This window comes from Drosophila nasuta, chromosome X, assembly GCF_023558535.2.
Source record: "Drosophila nasuta strain 15112-1781.00 chromosome X, ASM2355853v1, whole genome shotgun sequence".
Classification (NCBI taxonomy): domain Eukaryota; kingdom Metazoa; phylum Arthropoda; class Insecta; order Diptera; family Drosophilidae; genus Drosophila; species Drosophila nasuta.
This window is the reverse complement of record NC_083459.1, coordinates 8027222-8044085: the sequence shown is the minus strand read 5'-3', so window position 1 is coordinate 8044085 and position 16864 is coordinate 8027222. Positions and strand designations below refer to the sequence as shown.

General features: G+C 44.2%; 6 protein-coding genes across 7 annotated transcripts; 2 read left to right on the top strand and 4 right to left on the bottom strand.

Moving 5' to 3' along the window:
- Positions 1-23: 23 nt before the first annotated feature.
- LOC132795850 (serine protease easter-like) lies at positions 24-2539 on the top strand. The gene is made up of 4 exons (XM_060806764.1): positions 24-113; positions 298-548; positions 606-920; positions 983-2539. The coding sequence occupies exons 2-4, from the start codon at positions 476-478 to the stop codon at positions 1699-1701; spliced, it is 1107 nt and encodes a 368-aa protein (XP_060662747.1). The 5' UTR covers positions 24-113; positions 298-475; the 3' UTR covers positions 1702-2539.
- LOC132795847 (puff-specific protein Bx42) lies at positions 1720-3748 on the bottom strand. The gene is made up of 3 exons (XM_060806755.1): positions 3415-3748; positions 2794-3354; positions 1720-2729 (listed from the first exon to the last, which is right to left on the bottom strand). The coding sequence occupies exons 1-3, from the start codon at positions 3635-3637 to the stop codon at positions 1852-1854; spliced, it is 1662 nt and encodes a 553-aa protein (XP_060662738.1). The 5' UTR covers positions 3638-3748; the 3' UTR covers positions 1720-1851.
- A 152-nt stretch (positions 3749-3900) lies between these two features.
- LOC132795846 (mitosis initiation protein fs(1)Ya) lies at positions 3901-6470 on the bottom strand. The gene is made up of 2 exons (XM_060806754.1): positions 6341-6470; positions 3901-6278 (listed from the first exon to the last, which is right to left on the bottom strand). Exon 2 carries the CDS (start codon positions 6152-6154, stop codon positions 4040-4042), a length of 2115 nt encoding a protein of 704 aa, XP_060662737.1. The 5' UTR covers positions 6155-6278; positions 6341-6470; the 3' UTR covers positions 3901-4039.
- A 205-nt stretch (positions 6471-6675) lies between these two features.
- LOC132796529 (putative ATP-dependent RNA helicase SoYb) lies at positions 6676-10277 on the bottom strand. Its single transcript, XM_060807730.1, has 4 exons — positions 10201-10277; positions 9699-10080; positions 7538-9448; positions 6676-7478 (listed from the first exon to the last, which is right to left on the bottom strand). The coding sequence occupies exons 1-4, from the start codon at positions 10215-10217 to the stop codon at positions 6879-6881; spliced, it is 2910 nt and encodes a 969-aa protein (XP_060663713.1). The 5' UTR covers positions 10218-10277; the 3' UTR covers positions 6676-6878.
- A 652-nt stretch (positions 10278-10929) lies between these two features.
- LOC132795925 (poly(A) RNA polymerase, mitochondrial) lies at positions 10930-16497 on the top strand. 2 transcript variants are annotated; one of them, XM_060806889.1, is made up of 3 exons: positions 10930-11241; positions 11302-12196; positions 15340-16496. In XM_060806889.1, exons 1-3 carry the CDS (start codon positions 11136-11138, stop codon positions 16238-16240), a joined length of 1902 nt encoding a protein of 633 aa, XP_060662872.1. In that variant the 5' UTR covers positions 10930-11135; the 3' UTR covers positions 16241-16496. The 2 variants fall into 2 exon arrangements, with proteins under 2 accessions (XP_060662872.1, XP_060662873.1); XM_060806890.1 differs by lacking the exons at positions 10930-11241; positions 11302-12196 and adding an exon at positions 14667-14874 and having other exon boundaries at positions 15340-16497.
- On the bottom strand, positions 12842-14419 carry LOC132795926 (tetraspanin-2A). The gene is made up of 2 exons (XM_060806891.1): positions 14248-14419; positions 12842-13721 (listed from the first exon to the last, which is right to left on the bottom strand). Exon 2 carries the CDS (start codon positions 13709-13711, stop codon positions 12977-12979), a length of 735 nt encoding a protein of 244 aa, XP_060662874.1. The 5' UTR covers positions 13712-13721; positions 14248-14419; the 3' UTR covers positions 12842-12976.
- Positions 16498-16864: the final 367 nt, after the last annotated feature.

Genomic DNA, 16864 nt, shown 5'->3' with positions numbered 1-16864 from the left:
ATCGATATATCGCCCAGAACGATTATATTCGCAACGATACTTTTGGCAATCGTTGCAGCTTCTAGAATAACAACACTGTGCACAGCTATCGATAACTAGCGTGCGTGCTGGCGGTAAGAATACATTTTAAATTAATGCAGTCAGTTTTGACTACAGCTGTGCAAGTGCAATTCTGGTTTTTATATAATTACGGGATTTGCACAACCTTGCTATGCTCAGCGTGTCTTCTAATATGTCAGAGTGTGTGTGTGCCAACGGAATAAGAGAAAAGCGTAGTAAGAAATCTGGTTTTTCCAGATATACTCCGCTTACAATAACAACTATGCTAATTTGGGGAGAGTGCGATCAACAATCAACAGCATTGACCCCTCTCAGACGAACATTAGCCCCCAAATTGATAACGATGTTCTGGTTTCTGTTCAATGAACAACATCTTTCTAATTGAAAGTCCAGCATCGTCGTCAACAACATCAACATGTTCAGCGCAAGGAGCATCCGCAACTTGATCATCTGCTGCACAATCATTGCCACAGTCAATGGCGCCAATAGTATGTGTAAATAATATTCTCTACTCAATTCAATAAATATTAACGAATTAACTACAGAACTTGTGATACACTATGGACGCTGCAATGTGGGCAGCGAGGCGGGATATTGTCAGCATCGCCACCAATGCTGGGAGCAGCCCAACGTCGACTTCAATAGCGCGAGTCGGAGTCGTTGTGTCAGCCAAGTGCACAGTGATTTGGTATGCTGTCGCCGCGCTCCAGTCGTCGAGGCATTCGCCATGCAATACAGATTGCAGCTGCCACAACCCGGAGTATGTGGCAATTCAGAGTTTGATAATCGCATCGTAGGGGGCGAAAACACCAGCATCACCGAGTATCCATGGATGGCATTGCTACGCTATACCAACGATGGTAAGTCCACAAATTCATGATGCTCACACAGTTGTAATTGTAATTCTATTCTAAATTTACAGGCGCCGAATATGACAGTCTTTGTGGTGGCTCGCTCATCCATGAGCGTTGGGTGCTGACTGCAGCGCATTGCGTGACCAGTCGCGATGCGGATCAGCAATTGCGACAGGTTCGTCTAGGTGAATGGAATACCACCAGCTCGCCCGATTGTCAAGTGTTCAAGACCAATCGAATCTGCGCTCCGCCACATATTGATGTCAACATCGATCGCATCATTGTGCATGAACAGTACACGCCAGAGAACAACTATGCCAACGATATTGCGCTGTTGCGTCTCAATCGTAGCGTCACCTTTACTGACTTTGTGCAGCCGATTTGCCTGCCCGCCGCAAGCAACAGTGTAGAGTACGCCTATGCTGGCTATGCCATGGAAATAGCCGGCTGGGGCAAGACGGATCAAGCGCTTTTCAGCGTCAGTCCGGTGAAGAAGAAGGCTGAAATCACGGCGATATCGATTGCCAGCTGCAAAGTGGTTTATCCGCAGCTTGTCAACGGTCAAATATGCGCTGGCGGTGATACGAAAGAGAGCACATGTCGTGGCGACTCCGGCGGTCCGCTCATGTTGCAAGACAACTTTGAGAGCAGTGGCAATTTCTACTTAACGGGCATCATCTCGCTGGGCTCGAGCAATTGCAACGGTGTTGGAAGTCCGAGGGTCTTCACACGCGTCGAGCACTATATAAACTGGATCATGGGAACCATCAGCGCCAACAGTAGCTAAACGAATAAACAAATTCCGTTAGATTTAAGTTTGTGTGTGTTTATATATATATATTTATATGGATTTTGGGAAGTAGTTGCGGGAGTAGAAGCCCCTACGAAAAAAAAAACAAAATTCTAGGCATTTGTATAGCTGTGTCTCTTCACTCTTCTAATCTCGTCGACTGCGCTTGCGATCTGAATGGCTGCCACGTTCGTTCTTCTCGTCTGCACGTTTAGGCGCCTTTTTGGCCATATTCAAGAACTTATCCAAGCCAAATGGATCCTCCTCCTTCTCAAACTCGACGGGACCACTGCGTTGAGCTGCAGCGCCACCCGCATCCCTTGAGCCACCGGCACCCGAGAATTGTTTGTCGGGAACAAATCGTTTTGTATTGACAATGGTGTCCAGATCGCCGCCATAGTTGTCACTATCCGCCTGCTTGCTGGGCCGATAGATGTGCGCACCCATCGTATTGGAATCACGCCAAGGCTTATCATACACATTGTACGCCTCATCGTCCCCATATCCCGAGTCCATGCCTTTGGTGGTGTTGAACAGCCGTTGATCGAACAAAGTTTCGCCGTTGCCCGCACTCTTCGCGGGCAAACCCAGAGCAATCTGTTCGGATATATCGCGTTCGCGTTCCCGTTGCAGTTTGGTGCGCTTCTCTGGCGCGGCACGTTGTAGATTGCGATCACGTTGTCGTTCCCTTTGCCGTTCCGCACGCAAATCGTTGCGTTCCCGCACATCAATACCACCACCAGCACCACCCGACGAGCTGCTTGGTACATCCGCCTCAGGATTGCGCAGACCAGCACGCTCTTCACGCGCCCGTTGCGCCATCATGCGCAACATATCCTCCTTCTTCTCCTTTTCCTTTTGCGCCAGCTTCTTTTCCAGCTGGGCACGCGCCTCCACCGCTTCACGTGCCTTGCGATCCGCTATGTACAATGCCTCGGCCATTTTAGCAAACTTCTCGTTGATGTGCACCTGCTGCAAGCCGCGTCCATCGGCCGCCAAACGTTTATCCAGCGGTATGGTATAACCTATGGAATAAAAAGAATATGCAATTAATAACGCATATATGCTGTTGTTGTTCCATGTGCAAACCTTTGGCGTTCTTCCAGTTGGATATGCAGGGCGGTATCTTCCATTCTTTCTGTTCCTTCACTGTCACCTTGCGGGATGGCGAGTGCAGCACAGGCGCTGGCGGTGATGGCGGTCCACGTGGTATCTTCTTGTTGATGCGAAACTTTGGGGGCTCCATCGGATCCAGTTGGGCCTCCACCATGCGTATCACACGTTGTTTGGCGCCCGAATTGAACGCATCACCTTGCTGCGATGGCGTGTAGCGTATGTATTGTGCTGGCGCAGCTTTTTGTGCATGACGCACTGGCAGCGCAGAGGTAATCTTTTGATTCGTTAGCTTCTCGAGCGCCAGACGCGTCTCTTCCGTAGTCTCCAGCACCGTTTCTTCGTCGGGTCGCTGCAATTCATCGGCATCTTCGCCCAACACTTCGGCGGGCAGCAGTTGTGATATGGATGAATAGACAATTTTGTCTTTACCATGTCCCTGGCGTGCAATTGCATCATATTTCACTTTGCCCTTGTCATCTAGACGCACTGCTAGCGCATCCGATTTCTTGCCCATATTGGCAGGCGCGCCAAGACCTAAAACATTAATATTAATATACGCTATGCTATATCAATATATACGCTATAAACACTCACCTAGTGGATATTGTGCCACATGTATTTCGGGAAAAGCGCCACCATCGCCAAAATCAGCTTCTGTGCGTGGTATCCAATCCTTGCGTTGTCCGTAAGGGGGCGCTGCAATTTTGGCGGACACCAGAGCACCAATCATTGGAGCTCCTTTCGCTGCCATACGGCGCTCGTCTTCGCGATCCCATACCGCGTTTGTCGGCGTGGGCAGCAGACTTGATAGCGACATCACAACACTCTTGAAATGTTTTCCACTTAAATATAATACAATTTTCTATAGAAAACTACGAAGAAAAAAGAAATACACACACACTATGCCAAACACAAGCGACGAGTATGCGTAAGTGTGACCGTGGCAACATCAGCACATGAGTTGCTATAAATACTGAGGCAAACAAAATACTGCAGCGTTGCCAGTTTGTTCATAGCAAGCTGGCAATACGCAAATTGTCAACGGCTTTTTGTTTTTAATAATTTTTAAATTAGTATTGTAAAGAATGAATTTATTGTGCACCATTGACATCTTTGCTTTGATTGTATGTGGCTTTGATAGCCCGCTTCACAAAACGAAATGTTATTAAAATACAAGATACATGTTCACAGAATAAAAAACAAAATAAATTAAAATACATTAATAATTGGTACGCATGCGTTCAATAGGTTTTCTTGGTTGGATGCGCACACGCTTCGATGATCTAGCTGGACTGGACGACAAATGGTTTATATATTGGTTGTCCAACGTTTGGGTACGCTTGCGTTTCATGCTCTGCACATCAGTATCATCGTCCTGGCCATGCATGGTGCGCACCAATGAACCAGCAATGGAAGCGCAACGTCTGATTAACGATCCCGACGTGCTGCTGGGAGCATTTTCCTTGTCCGCATCAGTTCTTAATGTGGCCGGCAAACGCATCACCGATGACATTAGAGACCAGAGACGTCCTGGCTCGGCATTCGATGATGATGCAGCGCGCTTCTTATTGTCATTGTGAGTGGATGCGCTGTTGGGCAAGAAAACTTCCTCGTCGTCGTACTCATTGTCGCTCGGCACATCCTGCACACAGCTAAAGGTCTTTTGATGATGACAAGCTCGCAATGGTGGCCGTGCTCGTGGTCCAAGTGGTCGCTTGACCGGGCCCAAAGTTCGTTGTTCTTTTGGCGAGCCGTTGTTGTTGTTAGAGAATTGACCACTTAGCTGGCGTGGCACAATCTGCTGACGTCTACGATCCTTGGTGCTACTGTTGTTGTCTACACTTGGACTGGCCGGTTGGCTGCCCGGATTGGGTGTATAAAATATTTCCCTGTCCTCTTGCAGCGATTCATCGCCAGCTTGTCCCGTTTCCAGTTCTATGCTCTTTTGCGGCGTCTCGAATTTGATGAGCTTCTTGGTGATAACGGCGCCGGGTATGCTAGTAATTGGCGTAATGGGTGGCATCTCGCAAGCAGCGCCAGCATTTGTTAGTTGCTGTATATTGCTACTCGATGAAGTGATTATCGCAACACTCTCGCAGGAATTGTAAACGGTGCTAGTGGTGCGCCCATTTGTTGTGGAGGCAGTAACGGGCAGCGAATTGCTGACACTGGCGCCGTGTTGAGTGCGTGTAATGATGATCGATTCGGTGGTCAACTTTTGTGCGGATAACAGTATCTGATAGGGTTCTGTGGCAGCTGTGTCAGCTATTTCAGCTTCAGTAGCTGCTGCTGGTTCTGCTTCTGAGCTTGCCATGCTCTGCTCGGCGCGTCGCACAACCGGCGACAAGCGCAGATCCAAAGCAGCACCAAAAGCATCTGACGGGGCATTCGCTTCACTTAAATCTAGTCGCTGAGCTTGTGCTGGATGGCTGCTGCCTCCGGTGGCCAGCTCCACAAATGCCTTTTGTATGCTTTTCGACATGACCTGACGCAGCGGCGTCACCGCGCTCATTTTGCCACGTCCGCCAACCTTCCAGGCACGCTGTTGTGGCATTTGGCTACTGTCTGGCGGCGCTGGTGTATTCTGCTCATCCGGTACATAACCACTGTGATAGATGCTGGACAAGTGAGCAGCGCCGCCGCCACCGCCAGAGGCATTGAACGTGGCGGCCTCCTTGGGCTTGGCGAACATGCTGCAAACCTGCAGCGGCGTTGATGTTGAGCGTATGACTTTACCATTTGTTGCAGTAGCAGCAGCACTAGCAACAGTTAGCTGTCCAATGCTGCGGCGCTGTAAAGATAAATTAACGCTATCGGTGGATAGATTGCGTATGGATGAAACGCTGTCGCTGATGAATTCCTCCTGGGTGAGGCGACTTTTGGCTTTCCAACGCAAATTGAACAACGAGATAGGCGTTAGATGGCGTTGATAGTGTTGTTGTGTGTCATTCAAATCTTTTCCAGTGCAAGGCGATGTTTGTGTGGAGATTGTATTGGACGCCACTGTAGCCATTGCCTTCTTCACAGTTATTTTGGAGGCGTCTGTATCGCACGACTGATTTGTATCTATGCTGCTGCTGTTACTGCTACTGCTGCTACAATTCTGTGACAAATTGACACATTTGCTAAAATCAAGTAGATCATCAATTTTTGTATAGTGTCGCAAGCATTTGCGGCAACGCAACGGCAAATGAACACTTTCAATGTGCGCCAAGAGTTCAGCGTAGATTTCCTTGTGCAGCGTCAGCGGTTTTTTGCTCGCAGATCGGGCAGAATACATAGATCGTGGTTGTAGCTTGTGGTACATCATTGTGGGCGATGTCGCCTTCGGCATCGTGTTGCATCATTTGATTATCGGTCGGCACTTTTTGGCTCACAGCAATGGCGTGTGTATTAAATTGATGCTTTTGGCGGCATTTGGCGCAGCAGAAGATGCGTTTGCAAATGTGACACTTTACCTGCATTCAATCATAAACATTAATATCAATAGATGGAAAGTTTTTTTTGATACAAAGCTAACCTCATCCATGTAAATCATTTTCAATTGTTTCGCACCACATAAAACTGAATGCATTTAAATTAACTTTTCATGGCATGCGCCCACACACACTCATGCACAGCTTTTGCAACGGTTCTTTCGCATGCATTTGAGTAAATCGATATGCATCGATAACTGCCTAATGTTTACAAACTGGCGTCTGGTCATACTGTTGATACCATCATTTTGTCTGTTACAAAATGCAATTCAAAAAGCTGTAATACAGTCAATTTGTAACTACATTTTAAATGTATATCATTTAATATAATACTTCACTTGGTTTTCATTTTAATATATGTTTTTATTTTAATGAATTTTTTTTTTAAACAGCATTTTCGTTTTGCCATACAATTGTGTTTAGCACTAATATTAACGGAAAATATTAATAACACAAATAATAAAAGATTGTGTCAAAAGCAAAATTTAAATTGAGCGTTTTGAAATGTAACTTGCCAACAATAACTTTATTGTCAGCATTTTGAACAGCTGCCGAAAGAATATCTCAGTAGCGTAAACAAATCTAATTAAACAATTTTTGCAAACTAATCAAAACTTTCTCATCATGCAGCACTGGCATATTGTTGAGTACAAAACTTTTGAGGTCATTACCATTGCTGTCAAAGATATTACGCGCAAAATACTTATCATTAAAGGCGAAATCAATATCGGCATTAAAAACACTCAATCGATGCGTCTGCCGTTCCTTCAAAAACACATTGAGCACCAATTTCTTGTCTTCGGCTGACCAAATACGTTCCGTAGTACATGGCATAATGCCCGTTAGACACAGTTCCTGGCACTGAACAGGTTCGTGTATGAAGAACTCCTTGCATACAAAAACTTCCGAGGCCTTGATATTCACCTCTTCCATGACATTATCCAACTGCCGGACCTTAATCTGTTTCCCATTCACGCCGATCACAACAACACGTTGATAACGCTCTTTCAGTTCAACAACACAAATATCATTGAGCCTAGGATTGGGGTGTAGGCTGCGATTACTTGCTTTGATATAATGCAAATTGATCGAGTCTTCCAGCTTGGTAATAGGAAGCCCGCCATACAGATGAGCAATGGGTAATGATGTATCCTTGATAACGAAGCGTGTTGGTGTATGAATCTGTAATTAAAGCAATTATTAGATAAACAATCTAATTGAATTTCGATTAAGAAACTTACGTATGATATATAAAATTCAATATGCAATTTATTAAAGTACTCAATGGGTCGTGCTAGTTCCTTTTGGGCCACTTGATGACGATATTGACACTTGCGTACCCAGCAGTTGCCGTAGGACAGCATTTGTTCGCACATCGGTTGCTTGGGTATGGGATTGAGACGCTCTGCAGTCAAGCGAAACTCATTAAAGGACGTCAACCAGGCCGAGGGCACAGCAATCTCATGCTTAAGCAGAAAATTGCACATGCACCAAATGACATCGCCGTCCTTCTGCGTGATGCAAATTATTGATGTGGCATTCGAATGACTCTCCTCTTTAGTCTGTGTTTTATAATTGCCATAGAAGAGACCGAAACGGGTCTTGAAACGTCGCCAGTTGCTCGCAGGCTTATAATGGAACAAGAGATCGATGCGACCGCCACGCAACTTGGGTATCATATCATCGATAGCAATGACCACATTTCGTCTCTTTTCGTGACTCCATTTCTTAAAGGTATTCACTTGATTGCTCTTATTGATAATGATGCTGCGAATGCCGGCGGACAACAGATGGATCATTAAGTAATTTGCTTCGTCATTGCTGTCACACACCATGACCACACGTTCCTCCTTCAGATTTTTGGAAAGCAGCACTTTGAGTATTTCCACCTCGCAACGCTGTGGATCAATGAACAGCATCTCCTGCTGAATGCGGCCATAAAGAGATGCCTCCAGCGCATCCGTAAACAAGAGCAGCACATCATCCAGCTTGGGTAGCAAACGATTCATCACCGCCTCGCACCACTGACGTCCACTAATTAGCATTTGTGTGCCACTCACTCCAATGCTAAGGTTTTCGAACAACCAATCAATCAATTGTTCGCAATCATTTTTGCTCTGATTCCACAGCACATTGATGTTATCAAAAGCCATGCAGCGCACAAAATTGGCATCGAAGATTATCTCATCTTTGGCCAGCAACAGCAGCTCAACGCTGGTCATCAGAATGCCGCAAGTAACCTTCAGTGTTGCCAAAACCATTTGGATTTTGTCTTGTTCAAATAGTCGCATCACCACAGGTTTCTTCTCATCCATAGTGCTCAGTAGTTTTTCGCAGCAAACAGCGATTTTTTCGCCATGTCGCGCGTCGGGGCACAAAATGATGCAACAAGCACCCAACCTGCCTTCATCCGCATTCTGGAGAGCTTTGTGGCACAGCCAGGGTAAATAGCTCCATGTTTTGCCAGAAGCCTCATAGCCTATGACGCAAAGCGAGCGATGATTCGCCGTATGTGGCCAGGCATAGCGATGTGGCTTCTTGCCATGCTCATGGCTCATTTCTGTCATAGCTGCCTTAATACGTCCATCGAGTGCCTTGATGTCGCTTATTTGATAGCACGATTCCAGCTTTTGCTTACTTAAAGCCAGCACTTCGAATTTGTTATAGGTGTTGAGCATACTTGTAGCAGATGCATCTTCAATTGGATCATGTGGCATCGATTGCAGCGAACAGGAAGATACTGAAGTTGAGGACATGGCATCGTCATCCAGTTGCGTTGGACTTCGTTGGCTCAACAAAGGTAAAGGTAAAGGCGAAGACAATGAAGAAGGCAAAGGCAATGGCGAAGACAATGAAGAAGGCAATGGAGAACGCATTGGCGAAGGCAATAGCGAAGGTAATGGCGAAAGCAATGCATCGATTGGATTACTAGCTTCGATTTGTGATAATTGCTCGACAACTGCTGGCGTTCGTATGACAATCACTTGGCGCTCCTTCTCATTCCCTTCTGATAGGATAAACGTGTTAGCGCGCTTTTGAAAGACATGCGGTAACGGTTGTGTGGAATGTATCAACAGCTCGACCTTTACTTTGCCATAATGCGCCAAAGTCGGCAGCATGTCGTCGGTGGCAATCAACACTGATGTGAGCACCTGGGAGAAGGAAATCAGAATTTATTCATATTTAGCTATAGTAAACAAGAAATAATATCAAACTATAGAGCTATATAAATCGCAATGGATAAAAAAATTTCACATAACGCACGCTTCTTTACGCGGACATTCTGGGAAATTTAGCTTGTCAGCAAAAAACCAAGCTACAAAAAAAACAATGTTGTTTACGATTATCCTCGAACTTATCAATAATACGTATTGGGGTATAACACAGACATAAAGTACTCACGCCGTCACTCTGCAATGCCAGCAGCCCATCCAGCGAGGCTTTCTTATTGGCGATGGCCGTTGTTGTGGCGGTGGTCAGCAAGAGGCTGGCCACGCTGCGCTTCCCCATTTCTCTCATCATTTGCTGCGCATTTGTCGCATGCTCGCAAATTATGGCGATGCGAACGTTATTAAAGTCTTTGGTTTTAATGCTTTTAGCTATGAAATCATAACCATTTGCTTGCGTATTTGGTGTAAAATAGATATATTTAACTCCATCGCTTAAGTGCGAACTCAATTGCTCGCTCTTCTGTTGATTATTACTCGTTGTCGGTTCCAAATCTGATTGTGTTTCGTTATTTGATCCGACGACGCCATTTGCAGCGAGTGCTCTGCTTGAAATTCTATTGAGTATTGGAGAATCAGTTTTTCATTTAGTGATTAAAATATCACATATTTCAGCGACAATTACTACAAATTTCAAAACGTAAATCAGTGAAATAAATAAATAAAATAAACTTCACCTGCTTTTGCCGATCATGGTTCTTCGAAAAAAAACTATAAAGAAGCGCCAACCAATACAAAACCCCAAAAGAAATATAAAAACGTCGTTCACACTATCGATGTAACTAAGTTTCATAAATATCGATTTTTATCGCAAGCAATCGATTGAGCTTTTAAAATTCAACATTTGTATAATAGCCTATTTCCACTGCACTCAGTTTTTTTTTTTAGGGTTTTCAAAGTCCCGTTTCGGGGTTTCCATTGGCACGAACCGAAAAATATGGGCAACGGTAAATTTCTCAATATAGCTGCTCTGAAATGTCAGCTGTTCAAATGTAAACACGAGTTGGCGAACAATTCAAAAAACAGCACGCGCATTTCTAAAATAAAAAATTTTCTTAAATTGCAAGATTTTTATGAGGATTTTAACGAAGTGGAGGAAGTATAGGTCATTGCCAATAGTAAATAAATCGCCATCAGTTTGCTTTATTTGCTTTAAAAAGCAAAATAAAATTTTTATTTTTCTATTTTCATACCTTGGCGCACTTAAATGTCAGCTGTCTGTTTAGTGGTGAGCTCTTTTTCGTTGTCATGCCGATAAAAATATCGCGTAATTACCCAAAAAGAGCGTTCGCTATTTTTACGTAGCTCGCGAACGTAGAAAAACCGATTTTTTTTCTTATAAGTTTTTACATGGGGCGAACGTAACATTCGGCCTGAACGGAAAAAAAAAACAAGTAAAACCGAGGCTATTACATATGGGTACGCATATCGATACGCATTTCCTGCATCCCTCGCAGCAGTCGATTGTTGCAGCAGCCCTATAACCTCAAAACTGTCCGTCCACCAATAAACACAATATACACTGGCCGTTTTTTGGTGTACAATTTACAGGACATTTTATACTGACAAGTACACGTACATGAGGTTGCTCTACTAACTCCAGCCCAGCGCCATGAACACCCTAATGCGTCGTGCCCAGCATCTGCACCATTGGCGCACATATTGCATAAAACAATGCGCCGCCGTCGCCGGCAACGAAGCAACTGCTGCTGCGAAAGGTTCGTAAACAATTTGTGAAACTGTGTCGCTTTATTGAAACAGTCTTGTATCCCCATTAGGAAAGACGAGCTACGAAGAACTCATTGACAGTCGACACCAGCAGGCGGAACGCAGCATTGTCGTCCAGGTCAGCTCAGAGAAATCTTACAATGAATTGTATAACTACTGCAGTCGATTTGGACGCATTGTCACCGCCCATCACTATACAGTGCCTCACGAGGATGAGCTGCACTACATGCTGCTGGAGTATGCCAATGCCAACGAAGCCACCGCTGCCATCGATTCTAGTGCCTACAATGCTGAGCTAAGCAGCCATTCTAGTGTTTCTGCTGGAGGCAGTGTCTCTGGTGTCCCAGTGCGTTCTCCCTTCCTTTGGTTTCGTGCTGCCGCCGCTGCTGGCAAACGCAACCAGAGCAAATTGTCTGCCAATCACAAACCACTGCCGCTGACAACAGTCGCGGGCACTCGACCCTTGGCGCAAGACCATCTGCATACGTTACTACGCAGTGCTGAGAGCATTGAGCAGCAGCTGCAGTTGCTCTACGAGCACACACGCCTCAATGATCTGGGTGTGCGCATGCGATTCCTGGCCGCGTTGCAGGTGCAACAGGCTATTGCGGGCATGTTTCCGGAGGCGCGTGCTCAACCGTTTGGCTCCTCGGTCAATGGCTTTGGAAAAATGGGCTGTGATCTAGATTTAATATTGCGTTTCGATGGCGCTACGACGGCACAGAGCGAACGCCAACTGATGTCGCGTCTCGTGTACCACACCAAGGAGAATCTAAGCAATGGGCGATCGCAGACGCAGCGGCAAATGGAATGTATTGGCGATCTGCTGCATCTGTTTCTGCCCGGCGTTTGCCACGTGCGTCGCATTCTGCAGGCGCGTGTGCCCATCATCAAGTATCATCACGAGCATCTCGATCTCGAGGTGGATCTATCCATGAGCAACCTGTAAGTACCCAATTTGCCGATTTTCATTTCATGTTACGCAGTGCCGCAAGCAAAATCAAGTTGAAACGGAAAACTTTTATTTCGAGGGGGATTCAGAGTTAGAATAAATTCAGTCGGGTAGAAGAAGACCTAAATTCGGAGCACGATGTCGGGTAATAAGATAGTTGTTACAAAGAAAACAGTTTATAATTTACTAATCAATTCAAAGTAAGGATGTTAACAGTAGAAACGCTCACATTCGCGAACTTAACAATTTGATCAGGGTTTAAGATTTGCTAAGTTAACAATTTGCGAATCGCCGAGGAGAGACCATTTAAAGTATTGATTTAAGATATTTTAAGTAGGAATTTCAAGTACCGACTACTCCTTATACAATTAAGTTTAGCAAATTATTTTTTTTGAATTGAAGTTCTTACCTTTTTCGTTGTGAGCAGTGCGTTAATAGTTCGAGTAGTCACGGAAACAGTTTTATATATACAGATATATATATAAATTATTATATAAGAAATATAGTGGGGGAACCTAGAGTAAGTCCAACTATTGAAAGGGCATTTGTTGGAGACTCAGCCAAAACTTTTCAGCATTAAACTGAGAGTCCACAGCAGTTAAGTGATTGTTCAACTTTCGTTGGCCTAGGTTCGACCATTTGGTTTACTGTTTGTTTTATTAACGTACTTATTGTTCGAAATGAAAACTTAGGATCTACGAAGCATGGACATCTTACATTCTTTTGCACTTTTTGTTTATGTTAACTCTAACAAGCTGACAGAGCTTTGTAGCCTAGCGCCTGTAGTTGCTAGCCTGTTCCTCCTCCTTCTTGACGGCCTGCACAAGCACAAAGCTCATAACGCCACAGACCACATTCATCATGGCCATGGTCATGGCCAGACCCACAATCCACGCCGTCTTGCCCTCAAAGAACCAGGTCAACTCATCGACGCATCCGCTGAAGAACGCATTGCCGCTGACAGTATCGCGACACGAGCTGGGCAACGGCTGATGCATATCCAAATAGTCCCAAGGGCCACTTGCACCGCAGCAGCCAATATTCTCCTGGATCATGGTCAGCACATAGTTGGAGTATGTGTATTCCGAGGTGGCCACAAAGCGACGCAATGATACATCCAACAGTGGCTGCAGACTCGAATTGATTGTGCTGTACTGCAGCAATATGGCCGATCCGGCCACAGTGCCCACAAAGCCAAAGATCTGAGTGCCGACAAAGACGAACAATGCCAGTGTGTTCTCCATGAGTGCACTGAGACAGCCCAGGAAACTTACTGCCATCATAATGATGCTGATGGCAATCAGCACATAGACGCCAATGTAGAAGGACTGTGCATCCAGAATGCGTAGCCAATCATTGAAACCGGGTTCAGCACGCAGCCAGACAGTCAATGCGAACAGTGCCGTGGAGATCATCCAGGCGACAATGTTAAAGCAGAAGAGCGTGTACTTGACGCATCCGATTTGTTTCTCCAACTCCTCGTCGGCGGTCCCATATCCAATGCCCATTGTTGAAAGGCTGCAAAAAGGCAGAAACAATAATGCTTGATTATTAAGATATCAACTATGAATTGGTTGTTACATCGAAGTCCCGTTGAGTCAGCGTGCTATTAATCATGCCATGAGACCCAATAGCATTGGCAAGCAGTGTTTTTAATTTTTTCTTAACCCAGCCACAGCCCCAAAAACCTTTGAATGCGGCCAGCAGGCGAAGTTGGTCTTATCAGCGGTCTGTTTAGCAAATAACGTTATCATTGGTTGGCTTTGTACGCACTGAATGATTAATACATTCGGGTTCTTTTATATTGCAACACACTCATTGAATTTTCCAGCTGAATTCCTCACAGAATTCCTATATAATATTCATTATTTTTGTTTTTATCCATTATCAATACTAATTGGCGGTCACTTGAGCACTTTTCAAGGTTTTTCGCAGTTTCATTTCACTCCCAAATTGATGGACGCAATATTTATGATTATATCATGGATATTGAAAAGTTTTTCAGTAACTGCTTAATATTATTATAATTGTTTGTTAGCTTCACCTTTTGTTTGCTTCACTTCACGTTAAAAAAAAAGAAACAAAAATTAGAAAAAACGGAAAATTGTTTTGAGCTCCGTTTAGTTCGTTCGTTGAAATCGTTTTGGCTGTTCGGTAAATGAAGACAACGCCAGCAACCTGCTCCAAATGTGCCACAAAAACAACAATAGCTAGCAGCTTTTGAGAACTTTCAATACATGATGACAACATCCCACACTTGTGTACAGTTTGGCGGACCGCAATTTGTAACAGGTAGAAGGAGGCCTTTAGATAAGATAAGATTTGCTGGCTGTGGCATGCCAAAGCTTTTACTGATAAGATTAGATACGGACAGGTGCCGCGATTGCTAAATGCCATGTAATATACACTTAGTATGCTTGTGCTCCATCTCTCTTGTTGCGAGCAGGTGAATCAGTTTCCGAACTTCTTTGCACCCCATATTTTTCGTGTGATTCATGTGAGCGTCGTTGTCGTCGTCGTCGTCGCATCCATCGAGCTTCAGCTACCCGAATGAAAGCTAAAGCCCACATTGCAGCGCACTACTCACAACCGTATCCGGTTTGTAGTGTGTGGTCAGGGTTCTTGGTGAATGAAATTACGTTACGTTATGGATCGCCTGCCACGCCTTAGCGTAAGTAATGCAGTGAGTCACAAAAAGCTTTTCTCGATTTGTATTAAATCTAATTATAGACATGCTTGGGATTTGATAACAAATTATTTCGAAAACCTTTGCTTTAATATAGAATTTAATAGCTCGATTTTATAGATGGATCGTCTGTTGGATAAAAGCTAATGTTTTGAGCTGATCTTTTTAAAATTATGAAACCATCAAAAAAAAGAGAAAGAGTCTGTTCAGATATAATATATTATATATATTATTATATTTAAAACTGATCAGAAACATTCAACTGAAATGTAGTAAAATGCATTGCTATTTGGGAGTTAATTGAAGATCAACATTGAAACTATCTAATTCGATTTTTTTTATAATTTTTTTTCTCTTAAACTTTTTGTTGCTGAAGCCGTTTTTGTTTAGGATTCTCTTTGGCTTATTATTAAATTTTTTCCTATAATGCAATTTTCCTTTTCTTTTCAGCACCGGCTTCTACATGTCCGAGTTGCTCTACATGTTTGGCGAGCTGGATCCGCGAGTGCGTCCGCTGACGTTCAGCATACGACGCTGGGCACAATCGTGCGGCTTGACGAATCCGTCGCCAGGACGCTGGATCTCAAATTTCTCGCTCAGCTGCCTGGTCATGTATTTCCTGCAGCAGCTGCGGCAACCGATTCTGCCATCGATTAGTGCAATGGTGAAGACAGCTGCCAGCACAGACATTCGGATCACCGAGGATGGCATCAATTGCACCTTTGCCCGGGACATGGAGCGTGTGTCATTCGCTAGTCGAAATACGAGCAGTCTCAGTGAACTGTTGTTGCAGTTCTTCGAGTTCTATTCACAATTCGATTTCCACAATCGTGCCATATCATTGAACGAGGCGCGAGCACTGTCCAAGCCGGATCACTCGGCCATGTACATTGTGAATCCGCTGGAACAGCTGCTGAATGTGAGCAAGAATGTGAGTCTGGAGGAATGCGAAAGGTTGCGCATTGAAGTGCGCAATGCTGCCTGGATACTTGAGTCCGAGGTGGAGAACTCAACGCTGACGGAGCAGGAGCGAAACGAGCAATCCTGGGGACTACTCAATCTCTTCAAGCATCCCGAGAAGGCGGTCATACGTCCCAATATGTTTTTTAAGCCCCGCATGGTCGAGGTGAGTGATCTCTTTGAGAAGTCACAGCTCAATGGGTCAACGACAACGCCGCCAATCAACTACAAAAATGCAACGATGCGACAGCAGGTGCAATCCATTAAGGCGGCCACACGCAACGAACTGAAGCAATTGCGAGAGTCGAGCACAGCGACGTCATCGTCATCATCATCGACAACAGTGACGGCATCAGCGATGCCCACGGCAAAGAGCAAGCGCAACAGATGATAAACCACTGTGGTGGCATTTTGGAAATAAGACAGAGATCGGTTTAGTGTATATACATAACTAGAAAGTGTAGCTCTTAGCATTATTGACCACTGGAATTAGTTAACTAAGTGTTGTTCATATATTGTTAAGCGTTACGGCCAAAAAAATCACAGCTGAAAGAGGCGTACAGTCATAATATCCTAGGATCATGCAATATTCATTCTCTTGCATCGCTAATTACTGACGTTAAGTATTCTAGCTGTTTTTTTTTAAATTAATAAATTTATAAAATAAAAGTGTTTTTCAAAAAATCAAGAATTGTTGAATACCATATTTAGGAGAAAAATAGTATGCATCAAACATGGGGAAATTGTTTAAGCAATATTAGGACACCACATTTACAATCATTTGTCTACTACTATATATCATTTAGAACATCGCTGTAATATAAATTTATCTCATTTTGAATTATTACAAAGTGATGGTTATATTTTCATAATTGCTCAATTTATTCAATTTGTTGTAATAGGTTTTTTGTTCATTTTCTTTGATTTTTTTTTTTTAGTTTTTGTTTTTTAGTTATATATTTTTGTATAATTACGGCAAAAGTCTTGATCGTTAACAACGCGCCTCATTTGCTGC